Source organism: Mus pahari, chromosome 4 (genome assembly GCF_900095145.1).
Source record: "Mus pahari chromosome 4, PAHARI_EIJ_v1.1, whole genome shotgun sequence".
NCBI lineage: Eukaryota > Metazoa > Chordata > Mammalia > Rodentia > Muridae > Mus > Mus pahari.
Window position 1 is genome coordinate 78,134,835 of NC_034593.1, and position 14,608 is coordinate 78,149,442.

Consider the following 14,608-nt stretch of genomic DNA (forward strand, 5'->3'; position numbering starts at 1 on the left):
CTGAGTGGAAACGGCTACACAGCAACCCCTTAGAACACACATAAAGAGGCTAAGTTTGGGTGGCTGTGCACTTGCTCTCCCAACGCTGAGAAGGATAAGAGAGTGGCACTTACTCACCAGCCATTCTTGGCCTACTCAGTAAGCTGAGGCTGTGGAGAGACCAGGCTCCAGAGAAGGGGTGAGGTTGTTTGGCATTGGAGGAAGAATGCCACCCACACTTGTCCTCTGGGCTCCACAAGCACACCTGCGGAAGAAGAGCACAGCAGTTGTTAAGGTTCTGAAGGCAAGCACTCAGAAATTTCAAGAAGTTTCTGCAATCACCAAGAGTCACAGTGCTGCTCCCCATGGTAACAGAAGCAACACCGACTCCAATGGCTCTGATGGTGGAGGTCAGTAGTCCACTGTCCTCACCCATGAGGGATGGGGTTGTGCTGGTGCAGCTGCCTTTAGGGGCTCATATTCCTAGAAGTAACCCCAATAAATCCACTGGCTCTTGAGAACAGGCTTCAGTAAAACTGTTGGTGCACTATCTGATGTTAACAGATGTCTGGTCTCACCAGGAAGTCACATATTATACACACACACACACACACACACACACACACTATAGCAAAGTGCATTCATCAACCTGTACTGGAAAAGCCTCCTTTTTACTTCAATCTTTACTTCTGACTTCCGACAGTTACTTGAAGAGATTTAGAAACTGTGATTTCACCAAAGGGGTGTGTGTGTGTGTGTGTGTCATCGAAATACCATGGCCCTGCAAAGGCTTTTGCATTGAAATGAAAAGGCAGACCCGTACAAGATACCCAAGCTAAATCGAGTACAGCCGCGAGGGCAGAGACGGTGGGTGCTCAGAGGGGCGAGGGCACAGCTAGGAGGGTTCCTGGTAACTTGGAAGGGAGCGCGACAAATGAGTGAAAACGGGCAGAGGAGGACGGGACCGCAGCGAGAGCGCCGAGAGAGGCGCGGCCCACGGACACTGCGGAAACAAAGGTCGAGCCTCTGGGACAGCAGCACCGGGAGCAGCTAGGCCGCAGCGCGCGGACCGGGGGCGCGCGGGGGCTACGAGAGGGCGGGCGGCGCCAAGGAGGAGCCAGCGTCCGGCCCGGGAGAACGGAGTCGGCCGGGGCGGGGCTGGGGCGGGGCGGGGCGGGACAGAGAGGGGGCGGGGCGGAGTCGGCCCGCGGTAGCGGGCTTGGCCCTAGCGAGCGAGCGCGCGCGGGGGCGGGGCCGGAAGCGCAGCGGCCGCGACGCGGACGCCGGGAGCGGCCGAGCGGGGAGGCTGTGGCTGCCTGGCGGGCGGGCGGGCACGGAGGCCGAGGCCGCGGCCCGGGCTCTCCGCGCCGCTGTGGAGGGCGCCCTGGCCCTAGCCGAGCCGCAACAATAATAGGAGCGGGTCGCCGGGCACGATCGGTGGGCGACGGGGAAGCGGGACCACCGCTCCAGGGCGCTGCGGCGAGAGAGACTTTCGGAGCCTGGACGTGCAGGAGCACACAGAGCTGACTGAGGAAATTGTCTGAGAAAAAGGCCGATCTGAGGCTGGAGCTGAGCACGGGGCTGGGCTAGGTGGAAGAACCTGCAGGTCGAAAGGGAAAAGAACGTTTAAGATTTCCTGGGGTTTTGGCCAATGCTACCACCGTTTTGAAGGTAGAAAGCATTGCGCTTCAGGTGTTTTGTGATTTTTGTGTATGTGTGTCTGCACAATTGGTTCATTTCAGAATTCAAAACCTTTAATGTAGAGGAAGATAATTGTTTTGTTTTGATTTTTAAGAAATCCACACATTTTGCTTCCCAGGGCTGCACTGGACCGTGTTGTGTACATACTGCTGTATGGTTTTATTTATTTTAACTGTGCAAATCATCTAGAAGATTTTTCTCCCAAGTGCCATTTCGGATTTGTTCAACCTTTTTGTTTTGTTTTGTTTTTGTTTTTCCTTCCCTGGAATAATTCTGCTGTTGGCATTTTAAGCATTTGGAAACCAGAGATTTTTCAACCTTTGGAGCTTAAGGCTTCCGTGTCAACAGAAGGACAGCTGGGGAAACTGGATTGAAAGGATGGTTTTTATCTGTCTGCAGCTAAGACTGATATTTTGAAGTCAGATTCTTCCTGTGGTTCGTTTTGTAGACTGTAGGGCTAACCTTGAAGAGATTTGTGGTTAACAGTTTGGTTTCTAAGAAGGTCATAGTTTTCCTCTTTTTTTTTCTTTTTCTTTTTTTTTTCTTGCCATTTTCTTCTTTTTTAAGACGAGGGAGGGGAAGGTAAAGGGTCCAGGAAGGAGGAGACCATGTTAACTGATAGAAGCAGACTAGCGCTGCAGTTACCAGGGTCCTGACTGCTGGAAGAAACAAGGATTCAGTCCTCAACTTGGGAGGTCTTCCTCTCACCTTCCTTCAGAATTGCAAGGGACTCAGGCCTGATCAAGACGCCCAGAGAAACTGCAGAATTCCAGAGCTGTGGAGACACGGAGAAACCATGAGCATACGGTTGCCCCATAGTATAGACAGGTATGTTTAAATCATTTGGGATTTTTTTTTTTTCCTAACATTTATTAAAAAGACTGGGAGGGAAGTGTTGTGTTTGCCTGGCTGGGCTGTGGTCTATGAGGACTGTCAGTGTATATGTTTCTGCACCCTCGGTGTGTGTTCATGTTCAAAATGTACCCCATAGTTGTGTGTCCTTTCTAAGCAGTAAGCCGTGAGGCTGGAGGGGAGGGGGTGATGCTTGCTGTGGCCTTTGCCTTATGCCAGGTGTAAGGTTGACTCTGAGTCCCCGACTTGCTAGCCTAGGGATCAGGCTGGACCAAGCCTGCTCATGTGGACCCACGGGGCTGAGTGGGGACTAGCTTTAGCTGTCTGGGGAGGGTAGGGGGATGGCTGACAAGACTGGGCGCCTCCGTCAGGCTGATAGTTATGGAATGGTGGGGTACAGTGGTAGGTAGGGTGGTTCCCACTTAAAATGAGGAAGATGCTGTGGCCTGAAGTGTTGGGACAGTGTCACCAGTATCACCAGTGGTTGCTAGAGCTCGGAAATGTTTTAGGCCACATTAGGCTTTCTTCTTCAAGTTCAGAGTTTAAATTGAGACCTACCAACAGGCTGATGCTCTAGGTTTAACCTTCCAAGCTGTTCTCAGTAAGCTTGACTCTGCAAAACAGGCCTTCCCTCTGCCTGAAGCCGGAAGGAGTTGTTTTGACTCCTAGGCCCTTGGAATCAGCTGGAAGCACATGATGCCTCTTCCCCCATGAGCTGGGTCTGGCTTTGCAGTATGGTTGTCCTGTCCTCCAAAGGAATTGGTACAACTTTGGTGGGTGTCTGCCTGACCATTGCTTCCCCTTCCCCTCTTCAACCCTTCCTCCTTAAAAGTCCTCTATGGAGGTGTGTTTTGTGGATATTCTGTACATCCTAACTGGATAGATAGGTAGGTGGTTGGGGACTAACAGTCAAATGGAAACTAGTATTTGTGAGGTAGGAAGTCTACCTATCTATCTATCTGTAAGTCTACCTGTAAGTCAGCAGTTGCTCTCTCTGGGTCAGTTAACCTCTGGCTATACATGCTAATAGTAATTTCCTTTTGACTGTGGAGTGCGACCTAAAACATAATAATGTCTCCCAAACACCACCTCTGTGTTGTCTCAGGGTCCCAGTTAGATCTGTCTAGTAGTGGGGGAGGAGGCGGGGGAGGAAGAGCGGGCAACCACAGAGGCAATGTGGCTAGCTGGCATCTCCCTTCCCTTTTCCATTGTGGTCTTCTGAAATTTGCCCCTGGGAAAGGATAACTGAAGCTGTCAGAGTACAGAGTAAGAAGGTGAAGGCTTTGCATGTCTGCCCTTCTCCCCCTCCTCTTCGACCTGGGGGATTTACTCAAATGAAGATTTGAGGTGATGAATAATTCCTGTTAATTCAGGGTTGTGAGCAAATGGGAAACAGGAATTGAGGGGTGTGAGAAGGAGGCAGTGAGGGCTTCTGGGTTAATGGAGCGTGCATGACTTTACAGATACAGACCTCCAGGGTCCCCAGTGCTCTCATGAGAACATTGCTTCTTTGAACCTCCTGATGTTTCTGTGAGGCAGTCTAGTCGGAAGTCACTGCTCACATTTTGCAGATGAGGAGACTGAGTGGATTCCTGGTTTGTTCAGTGCCATTTAGCGTTGTCTGAGGATGAGGAGTGTCAGGATCTAGTCTAAAATCTTGAGTGTTCTGATTCTGAATCCCTGTCCTTTCTGTTGCCCATCCTGTCTGCAGAGGTTTATAGGCTCACCATTTAGAGTGGGTAAGGCACCATTTTGCTCTCTGGCAGTTGGGTGAGGCAGTTGTCAAGTGTCCCTCTGTACTTTGAACCTATAATCTCTGGCGTTAAAGCACTGTGTTATGGGAAGGCCTTCCTTGCCTTTACCGTGCCTGATTCCCTGCCACAGTGAGAGGGTTAGTCCTGGAACTGAGGTCCCCTTCTGGCATTGTCTTGCTGGCTTCCCTGATCTTGCAATAATAGAGTCAAAGTACATTGTTGAACTTGATGTCACAGGCTCTGTACCTTGCGAATGTAAATAATTCACAGTCTTTTTTTTTTTTTTTTTTTTTTTTTTTCCACTTTTTTTTTTTTTTTTTTTTTTTGTCACCCCAGCTGGCTTCCCAACTCGCTGTGTATCTGGGATTTTCAATCTTGCTTCCGCCTCCTGCATGATAATTTAGTCCGATGCCTCACTGGAGTAACAGATTAGAAGGACGAGTTTTGAATCATGGTGTCAGGAATTCTGTTCTCATTTAGCTTGCCAATATATTGTGTAAGATGGTGTAAGGGTTTTAAAAAAAATTACTCATTTCTTCCTGAGAGCAGGCGATCTAATTGGAAAGTAGACACCATGGCACATGCTTATGACTCCAGCACTTGGGAAGCTGAAGCAGGAAGGATTACAAAACTGAAGCCTGTGCTACTTAGAGAGTTTGAGGCCTGAGTTACACCCTGCCTCAACAATACAACACCGCAAAGGCCACAGAAGTACTAGTCAGCTCTGAATGCAGGGGCTGTGTTGTTTGGCTTGCTTCTGTCCTGTCTGTTAAATGTAGTGCCTGGTGCATAGTCAGTGATCCATAAATACTTCAGACTTGTGTTGAGGTTAATTGAACTTACCAAAAAGTGTGAATTCACCCACTGGAAGTTGTTTTAGTAACTTGGTCATGTAGTTAATCTAGGGTAAACTTTAGCAAAAACTTCCTTGGCGTTACGTATTTTCTAGAAGATAAAAGGACAGGCTGGAGGATCATATATCTAGAGACCGAGTGTGCCTTAAATAAAGACTGAGCTACCTATTTGGCAGTCTTTTACATCAGTTTTCTCCTGTTGAGTCATGGAAGTAATTCTCTGGTCTATGGAAGTCATGGAGTGTTTCTAGATGATTTCTCTCTTCAGTTGTGAGAGATGAGATGAGGTGTGGCTACCCCTGTCTTCAAAGTTTTTGTTTATAATATTTTTTTGCCCTTCATCTTATTTCAATATTTTCTGAAAATGTGTTTGGTATTGTAAATAGAGATTATGCCTAATACCGCAGGGTAAATGTTCATGGGGCTGGGCAGGGTAGGAGTTTGTATCTATAGAACAGCTTTTCTCTGCACAAAGGTAGTTCATGTGAAGACCAAACTAGAAAAAAACACAGTTATGCCAAGAATTCTTGGTCTTCTCCATTTATTTCCTCCTGTGTAGAACAGCAGTTCCACACAAGTGTTAGCTCCAGTTCACACGATTCTGGGTTTGCTATTTGAAATTTGCTTACTATATCTCCTTCCAGGGCTGTTGAAAGGCATAAACCAGATGAGAGAAGACATTCCAAATTGCTTTTTAAATTGTGAAACTATCTAAATTCTACGTGGTAAATTCATGGATTTGACTTAGCTTTGTGTACTACTTCATGAATTAAATAATCTAAAACAACTTAAAGCTGGTATGGTGGAGCACACCTTTAATCTCAGCACTTGGGAAGGAGAGGCAGATGGATCTCTAGAAGTTCAAAGCTAACATGGTCTACAAATCAAGCCTGAGGCCAGCCAGGGCTATGTATTGAGACTTGTCTCACAACAACAACAATAATAATGATTTTAAAAGTTAAGTATCAAAAAAAAAGTTAAGAAGTATTATAAAATTCTATTATTTTGAGAAATTAAGAATGAATCCCAGCACTCGGGAGGCAGAGACAGGCAGATTTCTGAGTTCCAGGCTAGCCTGGTCTACAAAGTGAGTTCCAGGACAGCCTGACTATACAGAGAAGCCCTGTCTCAAAAGAAAAAAAAAATAGGTTTTTGTTGTTGTTGCAGAAATATTCAAGGTGAGGAGAACAGAAAATAATACTGGGTTGGGTGTATGGCTTAGTTGGTAGTTAGCATACCTGCTGGACTTCGGGGAAAACTAGGTTCAGTCACCAGTCATTCCTACAATCTCAGCACTCCAGAAGTAGAGGCAGAGGATCAGAAGTCTAAGGTCCCTGGCTTTATAGGGATTCTAGACCAGCCTGAGCTACAGACTCTGTCTCAAAAAGAAAAAAGCAATACTGATAGGTAGGTGTGGTGGCTCATCCTCTAATCCCAGCACTTGGGAAACTGAGGAAGATCACTGTGTGTATATGCACACTTGTATATGCTTGGTTCTGTGCACACATGTACGTGGAGTCCAGAGGTAGGTATGAGGTATCTCTTTCAATCACATTCCATCTTATTTTGTAAGACAAGGCCTCTCACTGAACCTGGAGCTTGCTGGCTGGCCAGTGAACTCTAAAATCCAAATTCAAGTCCAAATCCAAATGAGGACCAGCTCTTTACTTACTGACTACTCCCCAGTCTCCTTCCCTGGAATTCTGATGAATGGAAGAGAGTTCTACTTTGGCTAATTAGATGTCATTCTGTGGGGTGCATTTAGAATTTGTTGTGGGTTTACCTCCCCCCATCCCCCTTTTCTTTTCAGGGCTGGAGGTCGAGCCTAGGGCCTTTGACAATCTAGGCAAGTACACTAGAATCCCCAGGATAGATTTGATCCATTCCTTGTAGAAGGAACTTTCAGAAGAAATTCGGACCCTCAAATGTCAGGGATCTCTTCCACTGAGAGTCCTGTCTCTAGTGAGCTCTGGGATCAGCAAGCTTCAGATATTTAACTTAGTTTCTGTATACATTAGAAGAGTGGTCTCCAGCATAGCCATAAAGACCTATAGCAGCAAAGAGTAAGGACCTAGAATGCTAATTCACCCCCACAGCACACCCTTGTCTTTACCTAGAGTGTGAGATGGAGACAGTGGTGGGCTTGCAGATGAAACATTTGGCCATGAGTCAGTATTATGAGCCAGGAGCAGGCAGAGAAACGACCCTCCAGTTTAGGAGCATAAACAAAAAATAAAATAATTGCACTAATCAGAAACCAAAAGCAAATAGTGGGAACTGTATAGGTAACCCCTAAATGAACACACAGATAAGGGAGTTCAGGAAGTCAACAGCCTCTGTGGAACAGGGTTTGGAAACTGCAGTCTAGATAATGTCCCTGGCTGCTTTAAAGATCTAAGGTGTGTGTGTGTGTGTGTGTGTGTGTGTGTGTGTGTGTGTGTGTGTGTTTAAAGGGGTTGTTAACTCCAAAAATCTGTAAGAAAGCATGAGTTATTTTCATTTATACTAACTGACTCTACTTCACATTATCATAGTGGCATTACTATCAAAAATATTTTTACTGGGTTATTATTTTAAAAAATTTATCATGTAGCTTAGAAACTTACCCCAGGGTACTATGTTGGTTGGTTGGCTGGTTTTTGTTTTTTTTTTTTGGGGGGGGGGTTGTTTTGTTTTGGTTTGTTTTGGTTTTGGTTTATCGAGACAGTGTTTCTCTATATAGCCCTGGCTGTCCTGGAACTCACTTTGTGGACCAGGCTGGCCTCGAACTCAGAAATCTGCCTGCCTCTGCCTCCCGAGTGCTGGGATTAAAGGCATGCGCCACCACGCATGTTTTTCTCTATTCAGTGGATGTTTGTTTATTTCAATTTTTATTTTTAAAAAATTTCAAGCAATATATTTTACTCACTTCTAAATTTTTAAAGTTTATTTATTTTTATATTATGTACATAGGTATTGTATCTGTATGTATGTGTGTGTGCCATGTGTGTGCAGTGCTGTTGGAGGCCAGAAGAGGGCGTTGGATCCTCTGGAACTGGAGTGACAGATGGTTGTGAGCCACCATGTGGATGCAGGGAATGGAACTCTGGTCCTCTGCAAACCAGCAAGTGCTTCTAACCACTGAGCCATCTCTCCAACCCCCAGCAAGTGCTTCTAACCATTGAGCCATCTCTCCAACCCCCAGCAAATGCTTCTAACCATTGAGCCATCTCTCCAGCCCCCCACCCCTTCTTTCTTTCTTTCTTTCTTTCTTTCTTTCTTTCTTTCTTTCTTTCTTTCTTTCTTTCTTTCTCTTTCTCTTTCTTTCTTTTTCTTTTTTTTAATTTTTTTTTATTTTTTTATTACTGCATTGGGGAAAGAACCCAGCTTAGACCTGTAAATGTCTTCCTGGACACTTCCTTGCCCCACTGGTCAAACAGGATGAAAGAAGTTGGTGATTCTAGTCTCAAAAAGAACAAAAAACAAAAAACAAAAAAACAAAACAAAAAAAATTAAAAAAAAAAAAACAAAAAACAAAAAAAGAAAGCAAAAGATTGTCAGTCACATTGGTGTTTGAAGGAAAAATTCCAGATTCTTGAGTTAACAAATATGGGTGCTGGGGCCAGCTTTATTCCCAGCTACATGGAAAAATGCTTGCTTACTCTGGATCTTCATTTTCTTAACTAGAAAAATGAGTCTATTGAGCTAGTCAGTCTCAAAGATTTGATCCTTAAAAGATATGTTCCTAGAGTATCTGGAAACAATGTCATGTTTCCAGTGACCCAGGACTTTTTCTTCAGGAATAATTCTTATGTCTCCCTGACGCTCTTCTGACTTGTGTGGGCACTGGACATGCACATGGTACACAGACATGCTTGCAAGGAAAACACACACACACACACACACACACACACACACACGTAACAAATAAATCTAAAGACAAAATTGTAAGCAGGCAGGAGCAAGCAGTGTTTTAGGTAGAAGGGAGAGGAAGCCATTTGGGGCAAAGGGAAGATGAGCAGAGCTTCTGGAATGGGTGTGGACTGGAAATGGTGCTTGCAGGCCTCTGGAGCAGAGAAAGGTAAGTTAATAACGTGTACAAGGTGGAGGTTTGGGGGAGTCCACTGAGATTTATTATAGAGCGACTTTTAAAACAATATTTAAAGTCAGTGTGATGTTTCAGTGGGCTAAGGCTTGCTTGCCACCAAGCCTGACAACCTGAGTTCAATCTCTGAAACCCACATGGGGAAAGGAGCCAATTCCTGGTCTCTCGTCCCCACATGTGTGCTGTGTCAGTTATGTGTGTGCATACACACAATTAAATGTAATACAAAACCTAAAAACAAAAACACAGTGGGTGAAGAGCAAATCCTCATGTTGATGTTGATGTGTAAATGAGAAGGGAGTTTAAGTGTGGGAAGGCTAGCTGGAAGTTCTTTTTAGCAATCTTTGCCAGAGATGTGTCAAAATGGTTGGTGACAGTGACAATGGAGAAGATGCTGGGTGCAGGCAGCATTATGGAAGGACAATCAATGCTAGAGCTGAGTTTAATGTGATTCCTGACTGTGAGACTAGTTGACTGGGAAAGGGACAGTGCTATTGATAGAATAGAAGCTTCATTAACAGTCACTTATCTCACACTGGTACCCAGCAGTTCACTGAGTACAGACTTCGACAAATGATAAATTTGTTTTTAAATAATTGCTAAGACTCTTGGGTTGGGCTACTTCTAACAAATAGTCTTTGAGTCCTTCAGTGCAGTCTTTTTAGAGAGACGAGGAAAGGATGGTTTGTTTGGGGGTAATCTCTTAGAAAATTGGGTCATGCTTTGAGAAGGTTAGTGTGTATTTGATGGAACCTGATTAATCATTCATACTCTATTCCTAAATATCACTTATGTTAGCTGGGCGGTGGTGGCACATGCCTTTAATCCCAGCACTTGGGAGGCAGAGGCAGGTGGATTTCTGAGTTCAAGGCCAGCCTGGTCTACAGAGTGAGTTCCAGGACAGCCAGGGCTACACAGAGAAACCCTGTCTCAAAAAAAAAAAAAAAAAAAAAATCACTTATGTTTAAGCCCTCTACTCTCTATTGAGAACTGACCACAATGGCTCTGAGAACATAATGTACAAAGCCAGGAGTGGTTGAAACTCCACTAGCTAGCTAGCTAGCATGGTGGCGTACACTCCTAAACCCAGAACTTGGTAGGCAGAAGTAAGTGGATCTTTGAGAGTTTGATGCCAGACTTATCAATACAGTGAGATCTGTGCCCCAAGACAAGGAAGCAAGGAAGGAAGGAAGGAAGGAAGGAAGGAAGGAAGGAAGGAAGGAAGGAAGGAAGGAAGAAAGATTACTTAGGTGTCTTTAGATCTCAGTCCAATACACATTCTGTTTTTCTTGAAATTTACTGCATTTTCCTAGGCCTAGCTGTCTAGCTTGGAATTCCTGGCTTCCTTCTTCCCCTCAGCCTATAGCTTACTAATTATGGTAGTATTGCCATTTCCTACCATAATAAGATAGACCACCTGTTTTCTGAGCCCATAATATTCATTTTAATCCCTTTGTATCAAATGTTCTATCTCCTCCAATCTCATTAGTCTTTTATTTCTTTACTGATTAATGCCATCAAATTCCACCGTACATCTGTATTATTCCTTCTTCACATACATATAGCAGTTTAATTCTATTATTCTTTGTTTGTGCAAAAGAATTTATATAAAAGCTCATTTTAAAATAAACTTTAAAAAACTTGCAAATAAATAAAAATATCACACACCAAAATTAACCAGACTCAGAATTTACAGCTTAACTTACATACAGTTAGAATTAGCATTCAAAACAGAAATTGTGAAGCATCTTACTGAATTTATTAAATTCATGCTAAATGTATGCACTTATCCACTATCAAAACCAAGAAAAGAATATCCTCAACAGAGTTAGAACTAGAAAAGCAATTAGCTGCGTGTCCTTTTTCACAATTGTGTCCTTACCCCTTGTGTTTAGCTTTTAAGTTCTCTTTTCTTCATGTCACACTGCACCCACAAGCACATTTGCTCACATATATGTTATTGTCTAGATTCCACATATAAGAGAGAACGTGTGATTTCTTTCTTTTTGAGATTATGTGACCTCACTTAATATTATACATCCCAAGTCCACCCATTTTCCTGTAATTTTTTAACTTCATTTTTCCTCACAGCTGAGTAGTATTCCATTATATATATATTTGTGTATGTATACACATACACACACACACACACACACACACACACACACACACACACACACACACACCAAATTTTCATTATCCATTTATCTGCTGATGAACATCTAGGTTGATTCTAAATCTTTGCTATAATGAATAAAGCAGCAGTAAAATAGAATCAGAATTTCTATAAACATTTACACATAGCCTGTAGCACATAGAAGACTGTGACTTAAAAAACCAATATGAGGTGTTGTCCTACTCTTGTTTTATATTGGTTATCACATCTGGCCCTGACAGTCGGGGCTCAAAACAGTGTGCCTTTTCTGCCTTTCTGGGTGGTCTTCTAGTTCCCAGTTCTTGTTATATTAGACTTTTTTTTTTTTAAAAAAAAAAAAACATAACAAATACTGTTTCTAGACTTGAACTGTAGCTCACTTTTGACATTGCTGATTTCCTACAAGGATTTCAAGAAAATACTGCCAGACAGGCTGGAGAGATGGCTCAGCAGTCAAGAGCATTGAGTACTCTTCCAGAGGACCTAGGTTCAATTCCCAGCAACTAACAGCTGCCTGCAACTCCACTTCCAAAGGATCTAATGCCTTCTCCTGGCCTCTGCTGGCACCAGCCGTGTGTATGGTACACATACACATGCAGGCAGAACACTGCCACCCAGAGCTGAGTCCAAGAATTCTTGTTCAGAGTGGATGTTTGGTCTTGGGTACTTAGTAGTTCTTGTAGGGACAGGTGAGCCTTGTTGGAGGTGTTGCCTTATTCAAGTTTTAGGGGTCTCCCTCTTGGCAGCTTAGTTTCTAGGCTGCCTTTCTCCACAGGGGTCTGCTGGCAGGATCTACTCTGCTATTGTCCTGCCTACCCAAGGCTGGCTCCATTCATTCCGCAGAGCAGGGCCCTTAGAAGCTTCTCTCCAAGAGACTGTGGCTGCAGAAAAAGGTCACTGTTGTTCTGGGAGTGGTAACTGAAGAGAGTGTAGTGAATAGCTCTGTGAATGGGACCTTGTATGAAGCAAGAACTTCAGACCCTCTTTTCAGAGCCCCATAGACAAAGGAAAACACCACTTAGGTTTCAGTGTCTTCTCTAGGACAGGATTTCAGTATTGGGAGAATTCATTCATGTTGTCCCTCCGATAAGAGTGGTGTAGCAAATCTTCATATGGCATGCAAACACATGGATTCTACATGAATAAGATACCTACTGTGGTGTCAAAGAACTGATGATTTTGTAGAGAGGAGACAGTTGTGAGATAGTACTGAAAACTTACTCCTCTGATAGCCATTTGGAATGTGTGGGAAGGATACCTTTAGGCTTACAGACGTCCTGGAGGAGAGACCTTCAGACTGAGACACAAAATGATAGCCAGGAAGGAGAAAAGAAAAGAACACCCAGGCAAAGATCCCTCCTGAACATGCTGCCTGGAGTGACCTGTTGTTCTCTACCCTGTGGTAGCCCACAACACAACCAGTCCTCTCCACTCAAGGCTTGAGGTTCTGTTTTACAGCCTTGGTCACTTCTCTTGAAGTGGGGCCCACAGACCACACAAGGTTGCCAGAGTGCCCGACCTTTAGTCTCAAATCTTGTCATGGGAAAACTCCGTGACAGTAGGTTGTAGGTTCTCTAGACCGGTGGCTGAGTCTGACGTGTGGATCTAGATATGGGTATGGCAGATAGGCAAGGCCTGGCAATTCCTGGGTCAGGGGTTTTTCTAACACTTCATTTAGACCTTACAGCCATTTAGTTAAGAAATCAGAAGCCAGAAATCCTAGCTTTTTTTTGTTCACTCTAGCCTTAGGCTAATAGCTATTCCTCTGCTTGCCTGGAAATACATCTTTAAATTAGACCTGAATTTTAGGCTTGCCATACTGATTTAAGGAAAGACCAAGACATGGCATATATATTGTTAGGTGTAATAGTATTTGGGGGGATTTCTATGCCCCCTTTGCTCCTAAATAACTGCAGGCCGTTTTTATGCCCGCTCTAGCCCATTTTAGCTCCCACATAATTGACACAGAGACCTTATTCTTATTAAAAGACCACAGGCACCAAGCTGGGTAGGTTCTGAGCTAGTCTAACCCAATTAGGCTGCCTACTGCCCACTTGGTCTTGCCCTGGATCTCTCTGATCCACATGTATCCTCATGACTACCCTCTCATAATTCTCCTGGTCCCTCCACATAGTCTCTCCACACCTTTCTCTCCTCCTCTCTCACTTCTCTCCTCCTCTAATCTCTTTGGGACTCCTCACTAGGCTTGGATGCCCCACCTCCTCTAGGGCATCATTTTCTTTGGGGCCCAAAGAAAATTGATCAGTCTCAAGAAAGCTAGCTGTAACATTTTCTGTCCAGTCTCTGTGCTGTGAAAGTGCAGGGCTCGGATGGAGTCGGCTGGATAGCCTAGTGGTTTTGAAATTGTCCCAGAGGCAGATTTTTGAGGAAACAGCCTTGAGGCAGTCTGAGGTGGGATCAGGCAGGATGCTGAATACGTATGTCTCAACATTCTTCTCAGCATCCCCAAGGCTGACTCTTGTCTGGGCCGCTTTAACTTCATTGATGTCTGTAAACCTATAAACTTTCATAGATAGTATATATTTCTGCATTCGAATATGTATGGAACATACAGTGTGCATAATCAGCTAAACATGATTCTTTGTTCTCTGTTCAAGCAGGTTTGTTTGATTGTTTGTTTTGTAAGTTAGTTTAGACTGTATAACCAAACTGTAATATCAGTTTTTATCCATGTTATTTATTTAAAAAGGATGGCTTGACAAGTCTTAAGGATTCTATAAACAGCAAGATTTATTGACTATGCTTTGCCGAAGTCCTGGCTGGAGACATTTTCATGTCTTAGCCTGTCTCAGAGCTGTTCCCATGTAGAGGGTTCAGCAATTCATGTTACCTGTTTTGTTGGTTTTCCTGATTTCTTTTATGTCTGCAGTCAGGATCTTCAAGGTGTCTCCCCTGTCAACTCTGATTTTTATTAATTTTGAAGGAATCCTTAGCTTTTCTTCTCCTGTTGAAATAAATATAAAACCTCTTCCCCAGTGTAACAAATTTCCTTCTATTCTGAAGTTATAACATATATATGCTAATCTACTTGTCAGTCCTTGAAATCCAGCATATTTAATCTATCTATGGGCGATCCCATTATTTCTATGAGCTGTCTTCTTTTTTTATTATTATTATTATTATTTTCTTTATTTACATTTCAAATGCTATCCCGAAAGTTTCCCATACCCTCCCCCTGCCCCTGCTCCCCTACCCACCCACTCCCACT

At 43.9% G+C, this 14,608-nt stretch overlaps 1 protein-coding gene across 14 annotated transcripts in view; it reads left to right on the top strand.

Moving 5' to 3' along the window:
• Nucleotides 1-1,241: 1,241 nt before the first annotated feature.
• Nucleotides 1,242-14,608, top strand: part of Arhgef11 (Rho guanine nucleotide exchange factor 11) — a 121,182-nt gene continuing 107,815 nt past the window's right edge. For 11 of the 14 annotated variants that reach the window (XM_029537754.1, XM_029537745.1, XM_029537751.1 and 8 more), the window contains exon 1: nt 1,294-2,508. Coding sequence is in view for 13 of the 14 variants with exons in the window: in XM_029537745.1 (XP_029393605.1) it covers nt 2,477-2,508 (32 nt within the window). In the remaining variant the exon portion in view is untranslated. Of the gene's footprint in view, nt 2,509-14,608 lie in introns of all 14 variants that reach the window. The other 3 variants (XM_029537748.1, XM_029537753.1, XM_029537746.1) reach the window with 1 other exon arrangement.